Source organism: Onychomys torridus, unplaced genomic scaffold (assembly GCF_903995425.1).
Source record: "Onychomys torridus unplaced genomic scaffold, mOncTor1.1, whole genome shotgun sequence".
Classification (NCBI taxonomy): domain Eukaryota; kingdom Metazoa; phylum Chordata; class Mammalia; order Rodentia; family Cricetidae; genus Onychomys; species Onychomys torridus.
This window is the reverse complement of record NW_023412907.1, coordinates 10,693-34,661: the sequence shown is the minus strand read 5'-3', so window position 1 is coordinate 34,661 and position 23,969 is coordinate 10,693. Positions and strand designations below refer to the sequence as shown.

The following is a 23,969-nucleotide window of genomic DNA, read 5'->3' as shown; positions in this document are numbered from 1 at the left end:
ATACACCCTGCCTCAAAAACAAGCTGAGGGGAGACCCAACCCCTGAACAGTAGTGTGCTGTGGCATGTGTGTGCTCACACTTACACACAGAAATAAATACACCTCCAGAAAACAATTAAAAACTTCTTCTAGATAGAAACTAGAGAGGCCAGACTGGCCTCAACTCAAGCCCACACCAGCTCCTCTGACCCTGGTGTTCTTTCCCTTAGAGAAACTCAGTGAGAACCTAGCTGTCTGTCTAGGGGACAAAGCTGGGTGGGCGGCTGGGATGACTGCACTTGACAGAAAACAGAGCTTCTTTCCAATGGCAGGGAGAGGAACAATGCAGGAGAGCCCCAGCCTAATAAGGCTGCCATGCCCAAGACAAAGGGACCAACATTTCCTCAGGGAATCAGAAGTTTTTATTACCTGATGATCCCTAGTGTGGTGCCAGAGATACCGCTCTGGTCTCATTATTCCCCATGCTGGGGTGGCTGATACTTGGGTGGAGGTGGTGGGAGATGAGGGTGGACTGGAAAGGGGAGGGATATTTACAGTACAGGGAGGGAAAGAGGCCTGCATGGGGAGAGTGAGACAACATTTCCTCAAGAGCTCTGAGAACTTTGTGCTTTGTTTCAGTTGGCACCGAGCTACCTGGAATGAGCCTTACATTTATCTTCTTTAGGAAAAGATGTTTAAAGCAAAGAATAATCCAGCCCAATTTCCAGGCTGAGGATTTCATGATATCAATCCAAATATCACACTATTTAATTCCCCAATAAAACACTGGAAAAAAGACTATCAGTGCTAACACATTTACATACAAAATCTCCACCTAATAGGTAATAGAAGCCTATGTGCCATTTCTAAAACAGTTATAAGATATATACAATTTTGGGTATATTAACAAAACAGAATATTACAAAATATTAAAGGCAATTCTCTTGTCTGTGGGCCTTGTCACCTGTCACTTGAAGTTGGCATAGTCTGAGAAGGCATCGATGTACTCCTGCACCACCTTGTAGCAGAATTCATACTGTTCCTGAAGAACACGCAGAAGCAGGAAAAAAAAAAAAAAAACTAGTCACCAAAGGGACTGCTGAAGCTTGGTTCCTAACTGACCCCCCCCCACACACCCCTTTTTCTGTTTAGACATCTCACTATGTATTCTTGGCTGGCCTGGAACTTCCTATGTAGACCAGGATGGCTTGTAACTCCCAGAGATCTGCCTCCTGAGTGCTTGGAATAAAGGCGTGTGCCACCACCACGGATAACAGACCCAGTTTTTAAAAGGGAAAACTGAGAGAAAAAGCAATGTTTGTGGACTACAGTAGATCTACAGACAGCTGGTCAGACATGTGAGGAGAGTTCTAGGTCCTGCAGGGTCAGATGTAAGCCCTCGAGGCTGAACATGGAGCATCTAGGGGGGCCCAGGCTGCCAGGCTGAGATGATCCTAACTCCGAAAGCCTCATCTCTCAGATCTCCTAAAGTTCATGTTTCCCCTCAAGGCTTTCTAGCTCCACAAGATTCGGGAAAACCTTTGTGGACATACAGACTGTCAAGAGTTAGACTCTGAACAGGAAGGCCCAGCAAAACACAGGTGGGCACTCCTGCCCTCTTCTTCCTGCCAGAGCACAAAGCCTGTGGGTTATTCAGGTACGCCTCTGCACATGTGATGTATGCATGTGGGCATTCGGGTGTGGTTGTGCACCTGCAGGCCTGAACATCAAGTAGGGCGTCTTCCTCAACTGCTCTCAGAGAGGGTCGCTCATTGAACTAGAAGATGGCTGTTTCATCTAGGCCGGCCGGCCAGTGAGCCCTTGAGATCTACCTGTGTTTGCTCTCAATGCTGGGGTTACAGATACAGTCATGCCCAGCATTTTAGGTAGGTGCTGGGGATTTGAACTCAGGTTAGCATGCTTGCAGAACAAGTGTTACCCACTGAACTCTCCCCAGTCTCCAGGCACTTCCTGCCTTCTGACTATGAGGCTTGCACCTAACAGGGAAGAGCTATGGTTAGTGTAGTCACAAAAGACATGAAGCATACCAGTGTCTGGACCATGTGTGGCCTCTGTAGCCGCAGGCTCTTGACAGTTTGGAAGACATCCAAAATTCCTTCTGCTTTCACGCGCTCCAGGACTGTGCTCAAGGCACAAAAGGTCCCTGTTCGTCCTGCCCCGGCGCTGAAACAGAGCAGATACACTTACCACCCCTGCTGTCTGTAGATGTCTATCTTGAGGGGCAAGTGTAGTGAGGAGCAGATGCAGGCAGAGGCTGGTTCTGGGAAGATGAGTCATCCACGGAGCTGCCAGGGGAAGGTGTCAGTGGAACAGGAGACCCATGTTCACCTCTGCCCTCTTAGCCTGGAGCTTTGTGAGAGCAAAGCTCTGGAGAGGGGATGGGCTCCTGCTGCCCTTCCTGTGTGCATTGAGGATGTGCTTGTGGGGCTGCAGTGACAACTTGCACAAACCCCAACAGCTTGACTTCTTGCTGTCTACCTTCAATAACTAGGTTGTCTCCACCAACTGCTGACTCAAATTTTCTGCACTTGTATCTGCCGATTCCTTTCCATTCTTTTTAAGGGATCCAAACCTCCATCTTGACTCGATCCACTTTATTCAGTATTACCAGCTGATTCTCTTTCCAGACACCAAGTACCTGCTCTCTGGCAGGGGCTGTGAACTCGGCAATTCTAGACAGTAAGATATGCAATAAGCAAAAAAAAAAAAAGGAGGGGGGACAGAGCTCTATGCAGGATGCTCAGGGGAAAGTACACCAAAGGGACAGTGATACACTGTGGCTGGCTATCTGGGAACAAGCCTCTTAGGGGATGAGGGCACTCAAATGATGTACCTGGACCTGGTGCAGAAGGGAAGGGAGAGTGGTAGGTATAGATCAGAGCCCAGGAGAATGCTGGGTGTACCTAGCTGACTAGCAAGGAGACCTCCCATCATACTGGGCCCTTGTTGGGAGTCTAGGTAGCAGCAGTCCAGTCTTATTGATTCTTTTTGTAAAAATCCTGTATTTATTTGTGTATGAGGGGAGTGTGAGTGTGTGAACAGGCTGCAGGGTATGGGGGCATACATAACATGAAAGTAGAAGACAACTTTGGTAAGCTGGTTCTTACCTTCCTTCCTTCATATATATATATATATATATATACAGTATTCTGCCTGCATGCATCCCTGCAGGCCAGAAGAGGGCACCAGATCTCATTACAGATGGTTGTGAGCCACCATGTGGTTGCTGGGAATTGAACTCAGGACCTTTGGAAGAGCAGTTGGTGCTCTTAACCTCTGAGCCATCTCTCCAGCCCCTGGTTCTTACCTTTTACCTTGTTGAGGCATAGTCAACATCAGGCTAGCTGACCTGAGAGCTTCTGGCCAATTCTCCATCTCATCTCCTATCTCATTGTTAGAGTGCTGGGATTATAGATGCAGGGGTGCCACATCTGGCTTTTTATGTTTGGGGTTCGGGGGATAAAACTTGGGCTGTCAGGCTTGCATGGCAAGTGCTTTTACCAGCAGACCATCTCCCTGTCAGACTTCTTTTAAGATTTTAAGGCTGCTGTGTTAGGGGGAGGAGCAGAGGGGGAGGAGGAGGAGAGGGGGAGGGGAAAAGGGAGGTCTACCAGGAAGCCAGTATGGGAGAAAAGGCAGCTTCTCCTGAGGAGCTGTAATATTTGGGCTCTGAGAAGATGAGGCAGGCAGAACAGGCTTTACTGATGGCTCAAGCATCATGTGGGGGAAGAGGAGGCCAGGAGAGTTCTAAGCCTTCTCCTAAGAGTTCAGCAGGTCCCCAAGAGTGCTGGTGCACACCTTTAATCTGAGTACTCGGGAGGCAGAGGTACGTTGGTAAATTTGAGGCCAGCCTGGTTAATGTAGTAAGACCCTGTCTCCAAAAACAAAACTAAAAACAAGTCAAAACAAAAAGAGAGGTCTGGAGAGGTGGCTCAATGGTTAGGAGCACTGGCTGCTCTTGCAGAGGACCTGGGTTTCATTCCCAGCATCCATGGCAGCTCACAACTGTCTGTGACTTCAGTTCCAGGAGATCCATTTTTCTGGCCTCCTTGGGTACCAGGCATGCACACAGTATGAAGACATACACATAGACAAAACACCCTTACACAAAAAATAAAAATTAAGACAACAAAAAAGAGCTAAGCAGGAGTGGAAAGGACACTGATTTGGGGAAGATCTGGAAGAAAGACCAAGAATTATGACTTGATTTTTTTTTTTTTTTTTTTAAGTTTTTTTGAGAAAGGGTTTCTCTCTGTAATCCTGGCTATCCTGGAGCTCACAGAGATCTGCCTGCCTCTGCCCCCCAAGTCCTGGGATTAAAGGCATGTTCCACCACCGCCCAGCATGCTTGAATCTTAAGCATCAGATACTTGTGTTGAAATGCTAAGTACTAGATACACAAATGCCAGAAAGAGCAATATGGAGTTTATGGGAGAGTTTGAACCAGTGACCGAGATTTGGCAGTGAATAGCAGGAGCAAAGGAGTTTAGATGGGTTACCTAAAAGCACTGTCTGTTGAACGAACCAAAGACTGGGCCATAGATGTGAGAGCTACACTGTCCGAGACCTCCTAGTCACCAACACCAGGGTAAGATGGGTACTGGGTAGAAACAGCATAGGCACAGAGAAGGAACAGCTCATGAAGATGAAAACCACAAGAGAGGCTATTGAAGCATGTCACAGAGATGACTGGCTTGTGTCCAGTTGGAAAGACACGCTCTCCAGCCATCGTGAGGGGAGCCGCAATGGAGTGTCAGAATGAAACACACACACACACACACACACACACACACACACACACACACACTGTTCATAGTATAATCGGAATTGAAAGGACTTGGAAGTTAGTACTGATAAATTTTTTAACTGTTTTGCTATATAGTCAAAGATAAGCTTGAACTTCTGAACCTTCAGCCTCTACCTCCTGAGTGCTGGGATCACAGGCCATCTGCCAATGTGCTTGGTTTTATGTGGTGCACAAAGCTACATCCTCAGCCCTAGAGTAGGCACAAACGTTTTGAGAGATTGTATTTTTTTTTTTAATGGGTCTCACTACATAACCCTGGCTGGCCTTGAATGTAAAGATCTGTTGTCGGGCGGTGGTGGCGCACGCCTTTAATCCCAGCACTCGGGAGGCAGAGGCAGGCGGATCTCTGTGAGTTCAAGGGCCAGCCTGGTCTCCAAAGCAAGTTCCAGGAAAGGTGCAAAGCTACAGAGAAACCCTGTCTCGGAAAAACCAAAAAAGATCTGTCTACTTCTGCTTCCTGAGAGTACTGGGATTAACTGTGTGCAACATGCCTGGTGAGACTTCACTATTAAGGACATACCTCAGGACACATTTTTTTCCTGGGATTCCCCTCACTCAGGTCCTTGAGCATGCTAGTTAAGTACTTTATGACATCCCCAGCCTAATATTAAATCCCTAGAAAACACCATCTCCAACAGGAGTCCCTTGCTGCCCCAAATGAACCTCCTTACATTGCTCTTCTGTTGCTGTGTCCATGTTCCTGCTGATTTGGGCTCAAACCTGGGAGGCATTCTTGACTTTTCCTCTGTTCTCAGTCTCATTGGTTTTTTTTGTTTTGTGTTTTTGAAACAGGGTTTCTCTGTGTATCCCTGGCTGTCCCAGAACTCACTCTGTAGACCAGGCTGGCCTCAAACTCACCGAGATCCACCTGGCTCTGCCTCCTGAGTGCTGGGATTAAAGGTGTGCGATACAACGCCTGGCTCGCACCCTGATTCCCAACCCCCAAACCATTCTCAAAATACTCTTTTCTCTTTGCCCACACTTCAGGAGACCAGGCCTATCTCCACATCACCTAAGCCATCTCTCAAGTGCTGGCCTCTCTCGTTGCTCCCTGAATCCCGTCCCATGCTCCAGATCTGCACACTAACACATCTGTAGCACATGCTCTGCAGAATTCACACTCCCAGGTCCTTTGATTACCCCACTGTCTGGGTCATCAGACACCATGGTGCTCACCAGCATTCTGTTTGTGTATGCTTCGTGGTCTGACCGACACTAACCCCCTCACCCCCCACCCCCCACCTCCTGCTCTCTTTTGGCCCCTGTGAGGGTGGGGTCGGCAGTACCTGCAGTGCACAGTGATGGGATGGTTTCCCGACTGCTGCTGCTGCTTCTGCACTGCTGCGATGATGTTGATCATGCCTTTCCCGTCACTGGGGATGCCCACCTCAGGCCAGCCATGGAAGTGGAACTGTCGGATCTGCCGACTCTTGTTCTCCTTTGGAAGAAGGGGATCAGGGCAGTGGTGGAAGCCTTGCTGTTCCCATAGGAACAGCCCTACCCAATACTCATCTTACCCTGGTGTTGGTGACTAGGAGGTCTCGGACAGTGTAGCTCTCACATTCCTCCTCCTTCTTCAGCTCAACTGTGATGTCACCATAGGATACCAGGCCATCAGATGGCCAGTACTGGGCACACTTCTCCTGGAGGAACAAATGGGAGAGGTATGTGAGAGGTCAGGGGCTAGAATACTATGTGTGTGGAGCAGCTGCAGTGTCCTGAAATCCTGGCTCCTTCCTGCACAGGGACCTTTCCTTCTGTCATTTATTTTTAGATTTATGTATGAGTGTTTTGTTTGCATGTATGTTTATGTGTGCACCACCTGCGTGCCTGGGTCTTACTCTGTAGCTCTGGCAGGCCTGATCTCACTGAGCATATCAAGTTGGCCTTGAAACTCACAGAGATCTATCCTTCTGCCTCCCAAGTGCTGAGAATGAAGGTGTGTACCACCATGCTGTGCCCACAGTGTCTTCCTTTAATGTGGAATAGTTAAAGGGATGCCTCAAGATTGCTAGCTTGAGCATTCCTACCTTGCTAGTGGGCAAAACAAGCCAGCACCATCAGACATTACATGAGAATTAGATATCAAGGGCTAGGTGTGCTGGCTCATGACTGCAACCCCAGCATCCAGGAGGCAGAGGCAGAGGCCTGAGAGTTCAAGGCTAGCTTGGGCTACACAGTAAGATCTGTCTAAAAACCCTCCAACCAATACATAGGCACCGAAGACCACAGCTAGCAGCTTTGTAGTTATAACATCAGGCACTTACAGGGGAAGGGGCAGAAGATAGAGGCCCCTTCAAGCTGGGTGGAGGAGGGGTGGGAACAGCAAGAATGAAGCCTCTTCCAGCTGGCTAACGGGGATCGTGAGTTAAGGTAGTTTCACTTGGTCCTGACTGAACTTGGGGGCAGTTTCTGAACCTGGGGGGGGGGGGCAGACTCATGCTATATGAGTTTCAAGGTGACCAAAGCTACTACTGCAGGGGGTAGGTAAGGTGTACTGATTGAAATAATCTGGATGTTACGAAGAGATACTTTATAGAAGATTATTATAGCTGTGAGACTGATGTCAGGGGATTATCTTCAGTTAGGCATTCCTCACTTGGTGAAGGTAATAGGATTCTTCATTTAATTTAGTTCTCCATGTGGGCTCAGCAATAAAAAATAAATCAAAGTAGTTTGGAGTGAAAAAAAAAAAAAAACTAAGTCAAATGCTCTGAGAGAAAAGAGGATATATTGAAGGGATAGTGTGATCAGAGGTGGCCTCTTGGCTGTGTGTGGGGAGGTGCAGGTAGGGTGGTGGTGGTGACAGCAGCGTTTTAGTGGCTGCTGGGAGTTGACAGAGGCAAAGGGTAGCTTCAGATCAGGGATCTACTGGGTGACTCTGCTCTAATTTAAGGGGCAAGGACCTTTCTTAGGGGCCAAATGTGAGCCTAAGGAATCTAGGGGGAGGCTCAGGAGGAAGGCCCAGGCTAAATATGCCTGGGCTCCTGTTAGGAATGGAGATATGAGAAGAAAGCAGATGATTAGGCCAATGGAGACCACAAGGTCATGAAGAAAATGACACCATGGAGAGCAGAAGATTGAGGCAAAGATGCAGCAGACAGGAAGGTGCACATCCCTGTAATTCTAGCATCTGGGATGGCAAGGCAAAAGGATGCTGAAACACTCCTTCACCCCCCCCCTCCCCAGGTCTCTTCAGCAACAAAGTCCCTCAGTGTGTAGTTCTGACGGCCTGGAACTCACTATATAGATCGGGCTGGCTTTGAACTCAAAAGACTTCTTCCTGCCTCTGCACTAGAATTAAAGGTACGGGCCACCACCTCTGTTAAAAGGATGATAATTTAAAGACAAGCCTAGAAAATATTGTGAGAATTTCAGAAGCAAACAGGGCTAGGGATGTCGCTAAGTTACTGAGCAAGTTTGAAGCCCCGGGTTTATACCCCAACACAGAAAAAAATAGTCACGGTAGTGCACACTTATAATTCTAGCATTCAAGAGAGGTAGGGCAGGAAGATAAAAAGTTCAAGGTTATCCTTGTCTACACAGTGGACTTGAGGCCCTCCTGAGACACATGAGATCCAGACTATAAATAAATAAATAACTATACATACATACATACATACATACATATATACATACACACATACATACATAAATACATAAATACATAAGTACGTGAAATGAGGAAAAAGGGCTGAACCCAAGTTTGGGAACTATCTGTCACCACTAAATAGTCCTAAATTATACATGCATGGGTATTTTCAGCAAGATCTCTACAAATTCAAGCAGGATTTTAAGATAAGGAATGACATGATTACATTTATATTTTTCAAAAAGGTACCAGTTCACTATATGAAGAACTAAGGTTTGGGCAGGACATGGAAAGAATGATGTCAGGCTACTCAAGGTGAGGACCTGTGCTGGCGGGATGCATGGGAGGCATCACTACTGTCCCACATGTCCGTACCTCATCATGTCAGAAATAATGGTGAGTGGCAGTGGTTAAGCTGTAGAAAAGGGGGCATGCTCAACAGCTGTCAGGACTCACCAATAGACTCCCAGGCAGAATGCATGCAGGGGAAGGTTGGGGAAGAAAGTAACTCTAGATTCGTGACAAGAGCAGATGGGTGAAAGGTGCACTTATTTATTTAGATGGTGTGGTGGTTGGTTTCATATATGCTCGATCCATGCCCAGTGTCTCAGACTACTTCCTGTTACCTGTGTGAGATGTAGAACTCTCAGCTACTTCTCCAGCACCATGTCGGCCTTCATGCCAGCATGCTTCCTGCTATAATAGACTAAACCTCTGAAAATGTGAGCCACCCCAATTAAATGTTTTTCCTTTATAAGAGTTGCTGTGGTCACGGTGTCTCTTCACAGCAGTAGAAATCCTAACTAAACAAATGGGTTCAGAGTTGAGTTAATGAGTGATGATCCTCTTATATCTTCATCCTAAGTGCTGGGATTATAGGTGTAAAGCCACCTTGTCAGGGTAAAGAGTTCTGTTTATAAAGAACACTTATTCATTTATTGTGTGTATGAATATGCCATGGGGAGCATATGGAGGTCAGAGAACAACTTGCAGGAGTTGGTTCTCTCCTTCCACCATGTAGGTCTTGGGGACAGAACTCAGGTAGTCAGGCTTAGTAGCAAGCACCTTCACCCATTGAGCCATCTCACTAACCCAGAGGGCTTTTAAGAGATAGACAAATTAGATTTGCCAAAGACTCTTTCTAAAAAAATAAAAATAAAAATTAACTGGTGTTTTTGTGCATATATAAATGTGTGTGTGTGTGCATGTGCCAGTGTGCACAGGAGGAGGCCAGAAGAAGGGCATCATGTGTTCTTTTGCTCCTCACTTATTTCTTTGAGGCAAGGTCTCTCCCTGAACCCAGGCTTTCATTTCTCAGTGAGGATGGACACCAGAAGGCCCCAGCAATCCTGTCTGCCCCTGGAGTTGGGGTTACAAGACTAAGTAGAATTCCTGGCTTATCCCATGGGTGCTGGGATCCGAAGCTGGTCTTCTTGGTTGTGAAGCAGGCACTAACTGCTGAACCACCTCTCCAGCCTCTCAAGGGCTCCTTACTTTGGTATAAAGTCCTAACTCATTACTACAGCTTGGAAATAACTGTTCCCAGGCCATACTAGCTTCTTTAGCCTCAATCTAATGATTCTGATCCCCGCTAAATGATATGTCATGGACAGTGAATCACCTATTTACTACAATGCACAACCTCAAGGCAAAGAGGCTTCAAAAAATAAGCACTATGGGAACACAGCCTGAAATAAGGGATAAACAATGATACTCTGAAATTGGGGGTGCCCTGTAGAGGCGGCATGATGAGGAATAGAGAGTGGGGAGCAATTTCCTACACTGAGGAGCTGACCTAGAGCATCTCTGAGATCTCTGTATGGTTGGAACATCACACAACACTACTTTTAAATTGGCCTTAAGTCTTTTTTCCTAAAAGAAAAAAAAAAGACCTTAAGTATGTGCAATGAAGCTGTTGATCCAGCACTGAGCCTGTTCTTTCTTCTTGTCTCTAGTCCTGAGGAAACCCCTTGCTAGTGATTTTCTTCTTTTTGAGGCAGGTTTCATTATGTGGCCCTGGATGGCCTGGAACTCGGCTGTATACACCAGGCTGGCCTCAATCTCATAGAGATCCATCCTGCTGCCTCTCCCTTCATAGTGCTGAAATTAAAAGTGTGCATGTCCATATCTGGTCTGAAATTCTTTTTTTTAAAGATTTATTTATTTATTTATTTGTCTGTCTGTCTATCTATCCATCTATTATGTGTACAGCATGTATGACTGCAGGCCAGAAGAGGGTAGCAGATCTCATTACAGATGGTTGTGAGTCACCATGTGGTTGCTGGGAATTGAACTCAGGACCTCTGGAAGAGCAGTCGGTGCCCTTAACCTCTGAGCCATCTCTCCAGCCCCTTCTTTTATTTTATATTTCTTAATTTCATCAATTTTTTTTTGTGTAGTAATTATAAAAGGTGACCCTGTCTTAAGGACATTCAGGGACTTCTACTTCAGAGCCCTGGCCTGGCTATACACATTCTTTTCCTAGTGGCTTTGCACTACCTGGGAGGTAGGATGGAGAAGGTGTGTGCAAAGGCTGAGGGGCTGGATAGAGGAGAAAAGTGAAATGGTGGGAAATGTCTAGAATCAACTGGAGGTTCAGGCTTCTCAGCTTCTCCAGTCCTGGGAGAAGCTGAGGACTGTTAGATACCAACTGGCTGTTGATATGCTAGGCCATCATCAAAGGAAGATCCAGGTATACCTTAGAGTTGCCCCCAACCTGTTTGTTTTTCTAGCCCAGGGGTCTTCTTGAGCTCACCTGGCCTCTCTCTTCCAGTTCTGTTAGCATTACGATGGAGCAGGACTTCCATTCCCAGATCATTCGCCAGAAGTCCTCAATTGTGTGCAGAAGAGGGCCCTGGCTGGCAATGTAGGAGTCTTTCTGCCGGTAGCCCTGTATGGGTCGGGTTAATCACAGAGGTGGTTTGTCAAGGAGGGGGGTGTAAAAGACAAGTGACAGGAGGCGCACGGGTTCCAGAAAGAACTCTATGACCAAGGATCATACCGGGAGAGGGAAGCAGGGGATGGAGCTAGGAGGAAGACAGCAGGAACAGGAAAGATCAGATCAGGCTTCGATTCCTGGACGTGATTACGTCACAAGGTTCTCATCTAGAAATATGTAGCATGTCTCCTTTACATTCCGTTCTTTGTGGCTAGACAGGCCTAGTACTCAGGTTGGGTAGGTGGGAGTGAGTTCAGTAGCTGTTGACTGACTTAAAGATGTTCTTCTCAAGGAAGTATGTGAGGGAGTACTAGAAGCCCCATGGGACAGATTCAGGGGACATACCCATCACTTACATCAATGAAGGATGCATTCACATAGTCTGTGTTCTCTTCACCTCGCTTGACTGGAATGATTACTCTGTTAAATTCATCTGCAAGGAGGACAATGAATGGCTTGCAGCTTACCAACATTCACTCCCCTTACCAATCTCCTAAGTCAGTGGGGCAAAGATACCAGTGTCTTTTTGGCTTTTATACTTTTTACTTTATTTTATGCTTTTTATTTCCTGAAACCACTAAAGAACTTTGAGAAACAAGAGGAAATGCTGTGACTCTCGACTTCAGGCCAATCACCACACCTGAGAAGCTGGACAGTGTAGGAAATAGGGGCTGGTGCAGTAAGACCCTGGGGAGGGGAGAGGTACTTACATGGAATGATCTGTAAAACCCGGTTCTTCTTCATGTTGGCTGGAAGGTTTCCAGTACGCATCTTGTCATTCTGGATTTTGATTGATGTTAACTTCTGAATGAAGGAAGAAGGGAGACACTATTTTCCCAGTAAAGGAACCTGCCAAGACTCTTGCCAGTCACTAGGACCGTACCGTCTTAAGTTTAGCGGAGAAGTCAAAGGAGTGTTTGAAAAGCAATGCCTTCTAGGCTCCTGTGGAACCTTCTGAGACTCCTCTGTCCTTGAATTTCTTGGGCCATTCTTTTGCCATTTAGGAAAATATTCCAATTGTATTCTTCCTTCCTGGTTCTGAGGTTGCTTCCTTGTGTGTATGGGCGTGCTCCGTGTGCACACACGGAGGACAGAGGTTGACGCTGGGCGTATTCCTTCATCACTCTCCACCTTACTTTTTGAGACAGGGTTCTCTCATGGAACCTGGAACTTGCTGTTGTAGCCAGTTGGCTGGGTGGCCAGTGACTGTCCCCTCTTCACCTGTTTCCCCAGTAGTGGGGTTACAGGTACACACCCACCACACCTAATCTTCACATGGGTACTGAAGATCCAAACTGGGGTTGTCATGCTTGTGCAGCACACACTTGACCCACGAAACCATCTCCCCAGCCCTTAAGCTTGTTTCTGATTTTTGCACTGGTCTCATCTTGTAAGAAACGCACAGTATCAGGCCCAATCCAGACACACTGCACCAACCCGTATCCTGACAGATCCCAGTGAATCAAGTATACACTACAGTGTAATAAGGACTACTTTAAGGTGAATGGTTCTCTGCACCCATCCACTGTCTGTCTCTGGCTGCTGAGAACACACTCATCACACCACCTTTTCTTTTCAGACAGGGTCTCTCTATGTAGCCCTGCCTGTCTTGGAATTTACTACATAGAGCAGGCTGGCCTCAAACTCACAGTGATCTGCCTGTCTCTGCCTCCCGAGTGCTGGGATGAATGGAGTGCACCATCATATCTGGCTCCATTCCTAGCATCCCGAATAGCTGTAATTATGGGGAGGCCTGCATTCTCAGGCTTAGCCTAGGCCTAAACACTTCTTCATCTTTTGTTTTTTTGTTTTTTGAGACAGGGTCTTTCTACATAGTTTTGGCTATCCTGGAGCTTGCTATGTAGAACAGGCTGGCCTTAAACTCATAGAGAGAGCTCTGTCTGCCTCTGCCTCCCAAGTGCTGGGATTAAAGGTGAGTGCCACCACTGCCTACCACAAAAGACTTTTCATCTGGCCTTTACATTGCTGTACATTATAATCATCTAGGAGTACTGAAGGACTTAAAGAAATACTGGTTTCTATTCACTTTCCTTACAGATAATTCAAGTGATTCTAATATGCAAGACTGTATGTTTCAGAAGCACTCAACTGCCACTGGCCGTGGTACACACAGAGTTAGCGTTTCTCCAGAATGTGTGGTCCCTTCAGTCTGGAGTCCCAGCTTCAACTCACCTTAAACTCCTCCTCCAATCCATTGTTGCTAGTCCCTGGGATCTTGTTATAAATTTTTTGCAGGTGGGATTCCAGAGAAGTCACTTCCAGTTCTGTATCCCCATACAGATAATGCTCCAGAAGGGCCTGGTAGATGAAGACGTACTGCATCTGAAATATGGATCATACAGAGGTCTGAGTCATGAACAGCATGGCCCTGGTGGCACTAGATCACTCCTAGTGACATCTTTATGTCTCCTTTTCCTTTGATTTTAGTAGGGATAAAGTGATTCATTCACACTGTTCCAACACAGAGAAGCAGAACCTGAAATGCATGAGCTCCCCTGGGGGTGCTTAGCTTGGGAGACAGGGTCCTGGACTGCCAGATTCTTCAGTCCAAAGAGTCTGTCAGAAACTGGGCACACATAAAGGCTGTGAAAGTGTGCAAGGCCTTAGACTCCAGCCTGCCTCCATCTCATGTCTGTGCCATGACCACAGAGTACACACTTTTGCTCTTGGACTTGGCTGCATCATGATCGTGGGTCCTGGCATGTTGGCATACATTAAAAATGATTCCCTTATCCATAAAGTCCAGTGAAAGTGATAGCTGCCTTCCTGTTTCCCCCAGCCATAAAGCTACAACCTCTTCCTCTATGTGTTATTTCTTTTTTTTCCCCGAGACAGGGTTTCTCTGTGTAGCTTTGTGCCTTTTCCTGGATCTCGCTCGGTAGACCAGGATGGCCTTGAACTCACAAAGATCCACCTGCCTCTGCCTCCTGAGTGCTGGGATTAAAGGCATGTACCACCATGCCCAGCGTTTTATTTCTTTTTAAAAATATTTTTATTTATTTTCTGTGTATGTGTGTTTTGTTTCATGTATATATAAGTACCATGTGCATGCCCCATGTCCTCAGAGGCCAGAAGAAGGTGTTGAATCTCCTGGAATTGAAGTTATAGATGGCTGTTAGCTGTGAAGGGGATGCTGGGAGCTAAACCTAGGTCCTCTGGAAGAGCAGCTGGTGCTCCTAACCACTGAGCCACCTCTCCAGCTCCCATGCTGCATTTCTTTAATTGTGTGGCAGAAGGAAAGAACTTGTAATTTGCCCTCTGACCAACACATGTCATTCCATATTATGCGCACGTGTACACACACATGCATACACACTATGTGATGTTTATATGAACTGAAGTCCTCAGAGTAGGCAGATGTCCTGGCACTGGAAAGTCCTTCCCTCGCCTCACCCACAGATCACTCACGTCTGTCTGTACCATCTGGCAGCGCTGGGCCCGGATCCGGCTCACAAAACCATAGACATCCACTTTCCGTTCTGAATGCATCATGTCCAGCATGGCGTCAATGACAACGAATGTACCAGTGCGCCCTACACCTGCACTGTAGCCAGAGAGCAAGGGGTGAGTGGACGCCAGGCATGACCTGGAGGAGCGGGCAGGGAAGGGTGGCACAGCCTCAGGCTTCCTCCAGGCAGCTAAGTTCTAATTTCCACTGGGGTAGAGCTGGCACTGCCCTAGAGTCAATAACCCTACTGTGCTTGGAACTCCTGGTCTCTAGTTGTCAGGGCCTGGGTACCCTGGTAATTATAAGTGTCTCAAGGAGGCAAGGGTACAGAGCCAGCACCTGACCCAGTCGCTTGGCTTCACAGCTGAGTCTCCACTCCTAACCTTGGAGGTACACTAGCTCAAACAAATAGGACAGCAGAGTAGATTTGGCCTCATCTACTCTCAGGAGTATATACTGAAAATAACGGGGACTAGTGAACAAACTCTCCTGTAACTACAAATACCGCTCTTCATTTCAGAATCAGAGTAAGCGCCTAACTCGCCTCTTTCTACAAGTCATGTTCTCCACCCCAGATTAGAGCCCAGGATTCTCTCTGGCTGCTGTCTGGGGCCCCAGCTATGCATTTCTTCTGGGTCAGCCTCTTGGTCAAGATCCAAGGGGGCAGAAAGTGGGTAAGGGTTAGGCCACACTGACCTGCAGTGGACCACGATAGCCCCTGCATACTGAGGGTTACAGGCTTTCACCTTCTTGAGGAACTTGAGCATGCCAATTGGGGTAAAAGGCACCCCAAAGTCTGGCCAGCTGGTAAAATGGAACTGAGTGATGAGGCGCTGTGGTTTTCTGTTGGTCACGTCGCCCACCTGTGAAGGGAGGAGATTCTGTGTGTTTGTTCTGATAACCGGAGGAGGGTAGCGCAAGGGGAGGGAAGGTGTAACGGACGTTGTCAGATGACGGAAAAGTGAAAAGTACCCAGGGAGCCTCTAATCAGAGGGAGAATCCTGCCCACACAACACAGTAGGCTGAATTGTTCCTAATATTCTTGGCCTACAAATGAAGGTGAAATCAGAGAACTTAAATGACCTGATCTAAGCCCAAGAACTATTACAGTCAACAGCAGGGTTAGAGACACAATGCAGGGCTCCTGGTTTTGTTTTGACAGGATCTCACTCTATAGACCAGGCCGACCTCCTCCTAGTCAGAGACCTCCTGCCTCTGCCTCCAAGGGCTGGGATTAAAGGTGTGCACCACTATACCCAGCAGGGCTCCTGATTGATTCTTGACAACTCCTCTTTCATAGCACTCCAAACCCCAGCTCCAGCTCAGGCCTCCAGGGTCACTCTGGAAGGCTTACAACAGTCACACTACACCCTTGGAGGTAGAAATCTTTAGAGAGGCAAACACAACACCCAGAAGGCTGCCTGCTTCCTGAAGCCTCTCTTCATACTGTCTGGTCACATTCAAGGCGATCAAACTTCACCTAACAGGTCCTTTTCCTCCCAGCCACAAAAACACTGCTCACTGAGCTTCGACAGAAGTTCCTGGAGGTGAGAATCCACACAGATTGTGCACTATGAAATTCCTGACATCTCAGTAAGAAGAGGAACAACCCAGACTTTCCCAGCCTCTTAACGGTCAGCAGATCCTACTTGAGTGCTGGGAAAGGGCAGAAGACTGTACCTGCTGAATGCAGAATTTCCGTACTGTGTAGTCCACCAGCACAGTTACGTCCTCGACAGACACACGGACATTCCCATAGGTCCAGCAGCCTTGGTCTGGCCAGTATTGGGCACATTTGCACTATAAAGAAAACAGACACACATCTCTCATGCAAGGCTGTCCTGACAGATGTAAGTAAGGGGACTGAGAGAAAAGGAACCATAAGGCCTGTATCTCCTCTGTCACCTACGTCAGCTAAAGGTTCAGTTACTGTAACTTACTTGCCCTTCAACTGTACCCAACCTCAGTCACATCCATCCATCTTCTCAACTCAACCCCTCAGCTGAGGTCAGGCTTTAGGGGCAAGCCTGTGTGAAGGAGGGACTGGCAGTTTTCTGTGGCAGAGCGGCTGCAGGGCGCCCATACAGACCATTATCTTGTAAAACTAAGGTCTTCCTGTCGACTGAGTCTTAACAGCTTCCAAGAGCTAAAGGTCTAGAGCATACTAACAGAAACCCCATCCCAAACTACTCTACTAACTCTTCCTTCTTGCTTTGGTTTTTTGAGAAAGAGTTTCTCTGTGTAGCCCTGGCTGTCCTGGAACTAGCTCTGTAGACTAGGCTGGCCTTGAATTCACAGAGATCTGCCTGTTACGGCCTCCCAAGTACTTGCGCCACCACCACTTGCCCCAAACTACCCTTCTAAGCAATGTGGGGCTGCTGAGAAATACACCCGAAATCACATAATGGGTCAAGGTGACAAAAGGCCCATCCTTGAGAAAGACTGTCACAAATGATGATTTATCTCTCTGGGTTCATCTATGGCCCAGTGTGGTGGTCTGACTAAGAATGGCCTCCATAGGCTCATATATTTGAATGCTTAATCATCAGGGAGTGGCACTACTTGAGAAGGATTGGGAGGTGTGGTATTGTTGGGGTAGGTGTGGACTTGTTGGAGGAAGTGTGTCCCTAGGAGTGGGCTTTCGGGTTTCAGAAGCTCAAGTCAGGCCCAGTGGCTCTCTTCCTGCTGCCTGCAGATGCAGATGAAGAACTCTCAGTTACTTCTCCAACAATACATCTGTGTGCCACTATGATGATAATGGACTAAACCTCTGAAGCTATAAGCAAGCTCCAATTAAAAATGCTTCTTCTTTTTTTTTTTTTTTAAATAAGAGATGCATTGGTCATGGTGTCTCTTCACAGCAACAGTGACTAAGACACTCAGGTTTGGCACTGGCTATGGCCCACCTACAGAGCTGGTCAGGCCACAGAAGAAACAGGAGCTGTTAGAAGCTGCCAGCCGGACTTGCTGTAGGCTTCAGTTTCATTGGCCTCCTGCGGGCCACACCCTCATCAGGGGCTCTGCTACACTAGGGCCCCCTCTATCAGCTTGACAGGACACCAAAGGCTTTAGGGGGTGCTGCAGGAAACCGAGGGAATGAGGGACTAGAGAAGCTGAGGAGCATGAAAGTCCCCCTTCTTTTCTAGCCAATGGCACACTTCTCCCTTCCTGTTATTTTGGAACTAGAATGAGCTGTTTTAATACCAGACATGGTAATGTGCCATGAACACAACTATCCCCTGCCCTGACATTCATCTGAGGTTTCCAGGCTTCAGGAAGAGGCACAGTAGCCTTTCTGGATGATCCATTAGTACAGTAACCACAAAAAGAAGGAAGCTCTGCTCCAGCATAGAGCTCCAGCAGAACAGACCCTCTCTCTACCAGATTTGCCTATATTAGGGTTGTGCTACTAAATTTTCAACTTACCTCCTTTCTCTCCTTCAGGTTGGTCACCATAACGATGGTAGCTGTGTTTTGTTCCCAGATCATTCTCCAGAAATCATTCACTGTTTCTTCTTTTGGTCCTAAAGTAGCCAAGAGTAAAGATTGGAGAGGAAAAACAATCCTAGGAAACAGAGACTAGTCATGCCTGACTTTTGGAATTCTGTGTCTAAATCTCTATTTATCCACTCATCCACCTGCTAACTGAATATTCTCCATGTATCTACCATGTATGTACCAGACACTTCATCAGGAGTATGGCCAGGAGGCTCCAAATAGGAAAGAGCACAATGCTTTTCTAAGGGTTAAGGATTAGAAGTCATGACTGCTTACTGACCACAGTCTAGACAATAAGTCAAGTACTAGCTGTGGCATTTACTCTGTCCTGTCATACTCTGGAATGAGTGTCATCAGTCCCAAAAGGGTGGAGTGACCTGCTCAGGCTGGAATTCAAATTTACTTTCCATATAGAAGTCAAATGAGGGTTTCCTTAATTGCTCTCCACCATTTTTTTTTTTTTGAAGACACTCTCTCACTAACCTAGAGCCTATTAACTAGACAGGCTGGCTAGTCAGTAAGTCTCTAGGATCTTGTAGTCTCTGCCTCTCCAGCACTGGGGTTAGGTACATGATGTCATGTCTTTTAATGCAAGTGCTAGGAATCTAAACTCAGGTTTTCACATCTGTGTAGCAACCACTTCTCCAACTGAGCCATCTCCCCAGCCCTTATATTTCTTTTAGGTGGTAATGATTAGGAAAAGCTACTGTATTTATTAGTTCATTTAGTATTTGGGCAGAATCCCATACCCTCAACCTACATGAGACCATGGTTAAGCCCACGAGGAAAGAACTGCCATTACCTTGTGCAGCAATGAATTTGTTCTTTTCTTGGTAGCCCTGGTGGAGACGGATGAAAAAGAAAAGTGAAACCCAAAAGTTGGCAGGAATGATATTCTCCAATCAGCCTCTCAGCCAGTTAACAAAGCCTCCCTGTAAGGTCTAGGTAATTCACAAGACTTTCCAATACAGAAATCCCAGAAGGGTTAGGTTTGGAAAGAAGAATAAAAGAAAATAAAACCCAAATGGTCTAGGCAGGCTTCTCAAGGTGAATGATTAGTGAATATTGGTGGGAGAGTATTCAAAGACTAACCCCTGGTCTAGACCATTTCTGATGCTTTACCAGTAGCCAACAATGTGGGTTTTGGTGTGCGGGGTGAGACCTCCCAAGGTAGAACATATAAGGTAGTTCTAGTGATGGAGCTGGGATCGGGAAGGATAAAGCTTTTTTTTTCTTTCTTGAGGATGCATTACTCAGATGTAAAACTTTTCAGAAACAGCCAGGTTTGATGAGCTTCACTATTAGTCAGTGGGTGGCAAGGAGCAGAGGAGACTGGGGCTCCCATTCCAACAGATGAGGAGCCTCCGAGAAACTCATGCGGACAGGGACTGTCTTTTTCTCTGCAGACAGCAGTAAGATGGCAATGGGAAGCAGTCTTGCTGGGACACCAGGTCACACCAGATAGTGGTGAGATCAAAGAAAGGACCTAACTCTGAGAAGCCATTTCCTGGTCTAGCTCAAACAAGGGCAGAGAGCTGCTTCCTAGCAGAGAAGCAAGCACTTAAAGTCAGCAACAGCAGGCTTCTTACTTTTGAGAACAGGAATTTAGTTTTCAAAAATGTTTTTATATTTTTGGTTATGAGCCTAGCCTTTGACAGCTGAGCCATCTCTCCAGCCCTCCATAAATGTTTTTAATCATCATTACAACATGAAAATCAAGATGGCCTTAATTCAGGATGCTCAACAAGGGAAGGATGAAATGTGGCTCTTTGGTGCCTTCATTATCTCAGGGTTCTGAAACCCGAGTCCCAGCTGGTTGTGTAGGTGGAATTGACACTCTTCCCAGCGAGAGAAACACTCGGAAAGACTTGCTATGTGCCCTCAGGCATCTAAGGTAGGGAGGAGTTAGATCTCCTTGTCTAGACTGGAGTCTCCGGTCAATGAGTCAATGGCCGTGTTTCGTGAAGTCCTGTGATCATTAGCAGGTGAGATAACCTGTGTTCCCCAGAATGTGGATCTTACCTGCTGTTTCGCCTTCACACTCAGGGCCCTGAGACTACTTCCCTTCCCTCAGGCCTTACTCCCAGTGGACTGGACACATCGCCAGGCTTACGTGGTAGCTGGTTTTCTTGTTTTGTTCCCCCTTATTTTTACTACTGAGGGTAATGCCTGCTTTTGTTTGTAGCATTTAAAAATGCTCAAAAAGGGTTAATAGAAACAATCATCTAGATTCAGATTTCTACACTGGAAACCTTAGGAAATGATGAAAGAATAAACAAAAAATATATTTTAAATTACCCAATTTTAAAAAAGAACTGGCCACTTAAAAAATCAGATTTGTTAGGAAAAGCTTGTGGTGGCAATCTTGAAGGAATCAGTAGACAGCAGCTAATGGCTTTTCATGGGATAAGTAAGAAGAACACAAGTTCCTTACATTAATGAATGAAGCATTGATGTAATCAGAATCTGGAACCCCTTCAACGGGTGTCAGGTGCACTCTAGAGTGGTCATCTAGAAAAAAAACAAGCGAGACGTTCACATTCAATAAATCCAATTTTGTTTCTTACTGTCCCTGAAGCAGATTATTAGCCCAGATACCTGTGTCTATGTGACTGAGATATGGCATTCTAGTGCTCTTTTTATTTTGTTTTGTTTTGGTTTTTTTTGAGACAGGGTTTCTCTGTGTAGCCTTAGCTGTCCTGGAACTCACTCTGTAGAAAGGCTGGTCTCGAACTCAAAGATTCAACTGCTTCCTGAGTGCTGGGATCAAAGGCATACACCGCCACCACCTGGCTCTGTTTGTTTGTTTTGGTTTTGCTTTTATATAGTCTTACTTTGTAGCTCAGGCTAACACAGAACTGCCATTGTAGCCCAGGCTGCCTTGAACTCAGCCTCCCATGAGTTAGGTTTTATAGGAGTAAACAACTGCACTTAGCCTTTTGGTTGTCTAAAACATTTTTTTTCTTTTACATTTCTTTTGTGTGCATCTGAGTGTGCACATATGTGTTTGTGCTTGTGGAACTCAGCAGACAACTTCAGAGTCAAATCTCTCCTGAGTTCTGGGGATCGAACTCAGGTCACTAGGCTTGGCAGCAAGTGCCTTTGACCTCTGAGCCTACCTGCTGCCTCTAACATCTGCCCTTTAAAAATGTTACTTAGTCTTAGCACTCATGAGGCAGGGACAGGTAGATCTGAGTTTGAGGTCAGCCTGTCTATACAGTGAGTTTCAGAACAGCCAGAGCTACATAGAAAAACTCTTGTCTCAATTTTTTTAAGATTCATGATTACGGTATATATGTATTTGTGTGCTTGCATATGGTATGTGTGAGTGCAGGTAGGCCTGTGCTGAGTGTGTGTGTGTGTGTATATATGTCAGAGGATAACTTTCAGGAGTTGGTTCTCTCCTTTCACCATGGGTTCTAGGGACTGAACTCAGGGTGTCAAGAATTTTTACCTGTTGATCGAGCAATCCCACCAGCCCTCAACATTATTTTGCTTCTATTTATGATTATTATTGTATATATATGTTTGATGTATGAGTGGGCACATATGCCATCTCATACATGTGGAGGTCAGAGGACAGTTCTGTGAAGCTGGTTCTTTCCTTTCCCCAGGCTTACTCACTGAGTTAGCCCTCAACGCCGTCTTTAATGCCCTCAATCTGTAAACACCTCTACCATTATTAGGGTATTATATTATAGCTACAATAAAGAATATTCAACAGCTGATAAAAAGGAAAGTGTTTCTTTACAGATGAATGGACAATATATTAAAGTTAGAGGAATGTATACTGTACAATATACTTACTAGGTGTAAAAAAAAAACTATGTGTACATATATACACACCCACACATATGCATACCAATAAAATTTGTAGGTTTCACCAATCATGCCTGCATGGGTATTTTCAATATTTGTTCATTTATTGATAAATTATATATAAATATTAACATACTTACTATGCACTAGGAAATATAAACATTTTAAAAGGATGAGGGCCTGTGAAATGGCTCAAAGGGTAAAGGGGCTTGCTGCCAAGTCTGACAATCCAAGTTTGATCCCCAGAGCACAGGGTGGAAGGAGAGACCCAGCTACTGCAAGCTGTCTTCCAACCTTCCCACATGCACCATGTCAAATGTGTGCCCGTACACACACACAAATAAATGTAATGAAAATTTAAAAGGAAGTTAAACAGATGTTTTTTTTTTTTTTTGAGCTGAGGACTGAACCCAGGGCCTTGTGCTTGCTAGGCAAGCGCTCTACCACTGAGCTAAATCCCCAACCCCAGATGAATTTTTAGACAAGATGTATTATTACGTGTGTCAGATCTCCTGGAGTTGGAGCTGCAGATGGTTGTGAGCCACCATGTGGGTGCTTAACCAAATCTGGGTCCTCTGCAGGAGCAGGAAGTATTCTTAACTGCTGAGCCATCTCTCCAGCCCCCAAATGATAATTTTTTTAAAAGCCAATATATAAATACAGAGAAGTTCAAATATCTGTCTCATAGCCTACTGGGTTATGCATACCCCATTACACAGACTTAGAAAAATATCTGTTAGATGAGATCAACTGATTATCTGTGGCTAACTCTGGGAAGGTATTATTGTTAGGTTCAAAGTGAGTCCCCAAAATGGCAGTGCTGTTGACAATGTTTGAGATGACAATCTGGGCTGAGTAACAGAACTGCTACTTAAGCTCAGCATTCCTCAGAAATCTTGTGAAGTTGGTTTCTGTTAGGAAAAGCCAGTATCTGGCAATGGGCAACTTGTTCTGGATTAACTCAAGTAAGCCTGTAATAGATCAAAGGCCCACCCTAGTTCCCAGGCTGTTGTGGCCATAGACTACTTCCCACTCCACTAACTCCCAGGCTGTTCTGACTTCACACCCCCTCCACTGCTACCTGCTTCCCTCAGAACTGGTAAGGCTTCTCCCTGCGCTTACTATTTTCTCTGAACCCGAGAGACAGCCTTGGCAGTTTGAGGAACCAATGACCTTTCTTTCTACCAATGGAGTGGTGTGGTTTCACTGTGCTCTTGCTTACAGCTAAAACAACCACATCACCTACTTTCGGCCTGGTCCCATGAAGCTGTCCTGCCTGGTCATCAGAAACAGGCCTGCAATACAAACTGTGATCCATAGCATAGTTCTACCTGACTGCGAGATTGCCTGGGGGGGGTGGGGGGACATCCACGCTCTTTGAGCCTTAAGGAGGAACCAGTCTTCTTTTTGCGCCCCGTTACCAACCCCAAGATTCTTCCCATCCTCCAAGAATCTATCTAGAGACGTAGTTTCAGATCACATTCCAAGAAACCCTATAAACACTCACAAGGCAGGATGTTTACATATCGATTTTTTTCCTTGTTTTCCTCCTTGGAGGCAGCCTCACAGGTGGCCTGGATAGGACAAGCAGGGAGAGCCTGAAAGGTTAAGAGAAATTAACAGAGTTATTAAGAGGGATAAATATCAAGCAGGCATTCTTTTTTTTTTTTAATCATTTCTTTTTCTTTTTTTTTTTTTTTAAATTTTACCTTTTTTTTAAAGCTTTATTTATTTATTATGTATACAGCATGCACGCCAGAAGAGGGCGCCAGAGCTCATTACGATGGTTGTGAGCCACCATGTGGTGGCTGGGAATTGAACTCAGGACCTCTGGAAGAGCAGCCAG

At 46.1% G+C, this 23,969-nt stretch overlaps 1 protein-coding gene across 1 annotated transcript; it reads right to left on the bottom strand.

Moving 5' to 3' along the window:
• Positions 1-378: 378 nt before the first annotated feature.
• LOC118576063 (receptor-type tyrosine-protein phosphatase alpha) lies at positions 379-23,736 on the bottom strand. The gene is made up of 15 exons (XM_036176469.1): positions 23,631-23,736; positions 20,739-20,815; positions 19,107-19,143; positions 18,233-18,330; positions 16,487-16,606; positions 15,503-15,669; positions 14,767-14,902; positions 13,531-13,680; positions 12,048-12,141; positions 11,694-11,770; positions 11,155-11,289; positions 6,325-6,450; positions 6,094-6,245; positions 2,028-2,163; positions 379-1,021 (listed from the first exon to the last, which is right to left on the bottom strand). The coding sequence occupies exons 4-15, from the start codon at positions 18,293-18,295 to the stop codon at positions 947-949; spliced, it is 1,431 nt and encodes a 476-aa protein (XP_036032362.1). The 5' UTR covers positions 18,296-18,330; positions 19,107-19,143; positions 20,739-20,815; positions 23,631-23,736; the 3' UTR covers positions 379-946.
• Positions 23,737-23,969: the final 233 nt, after the last annotated feature.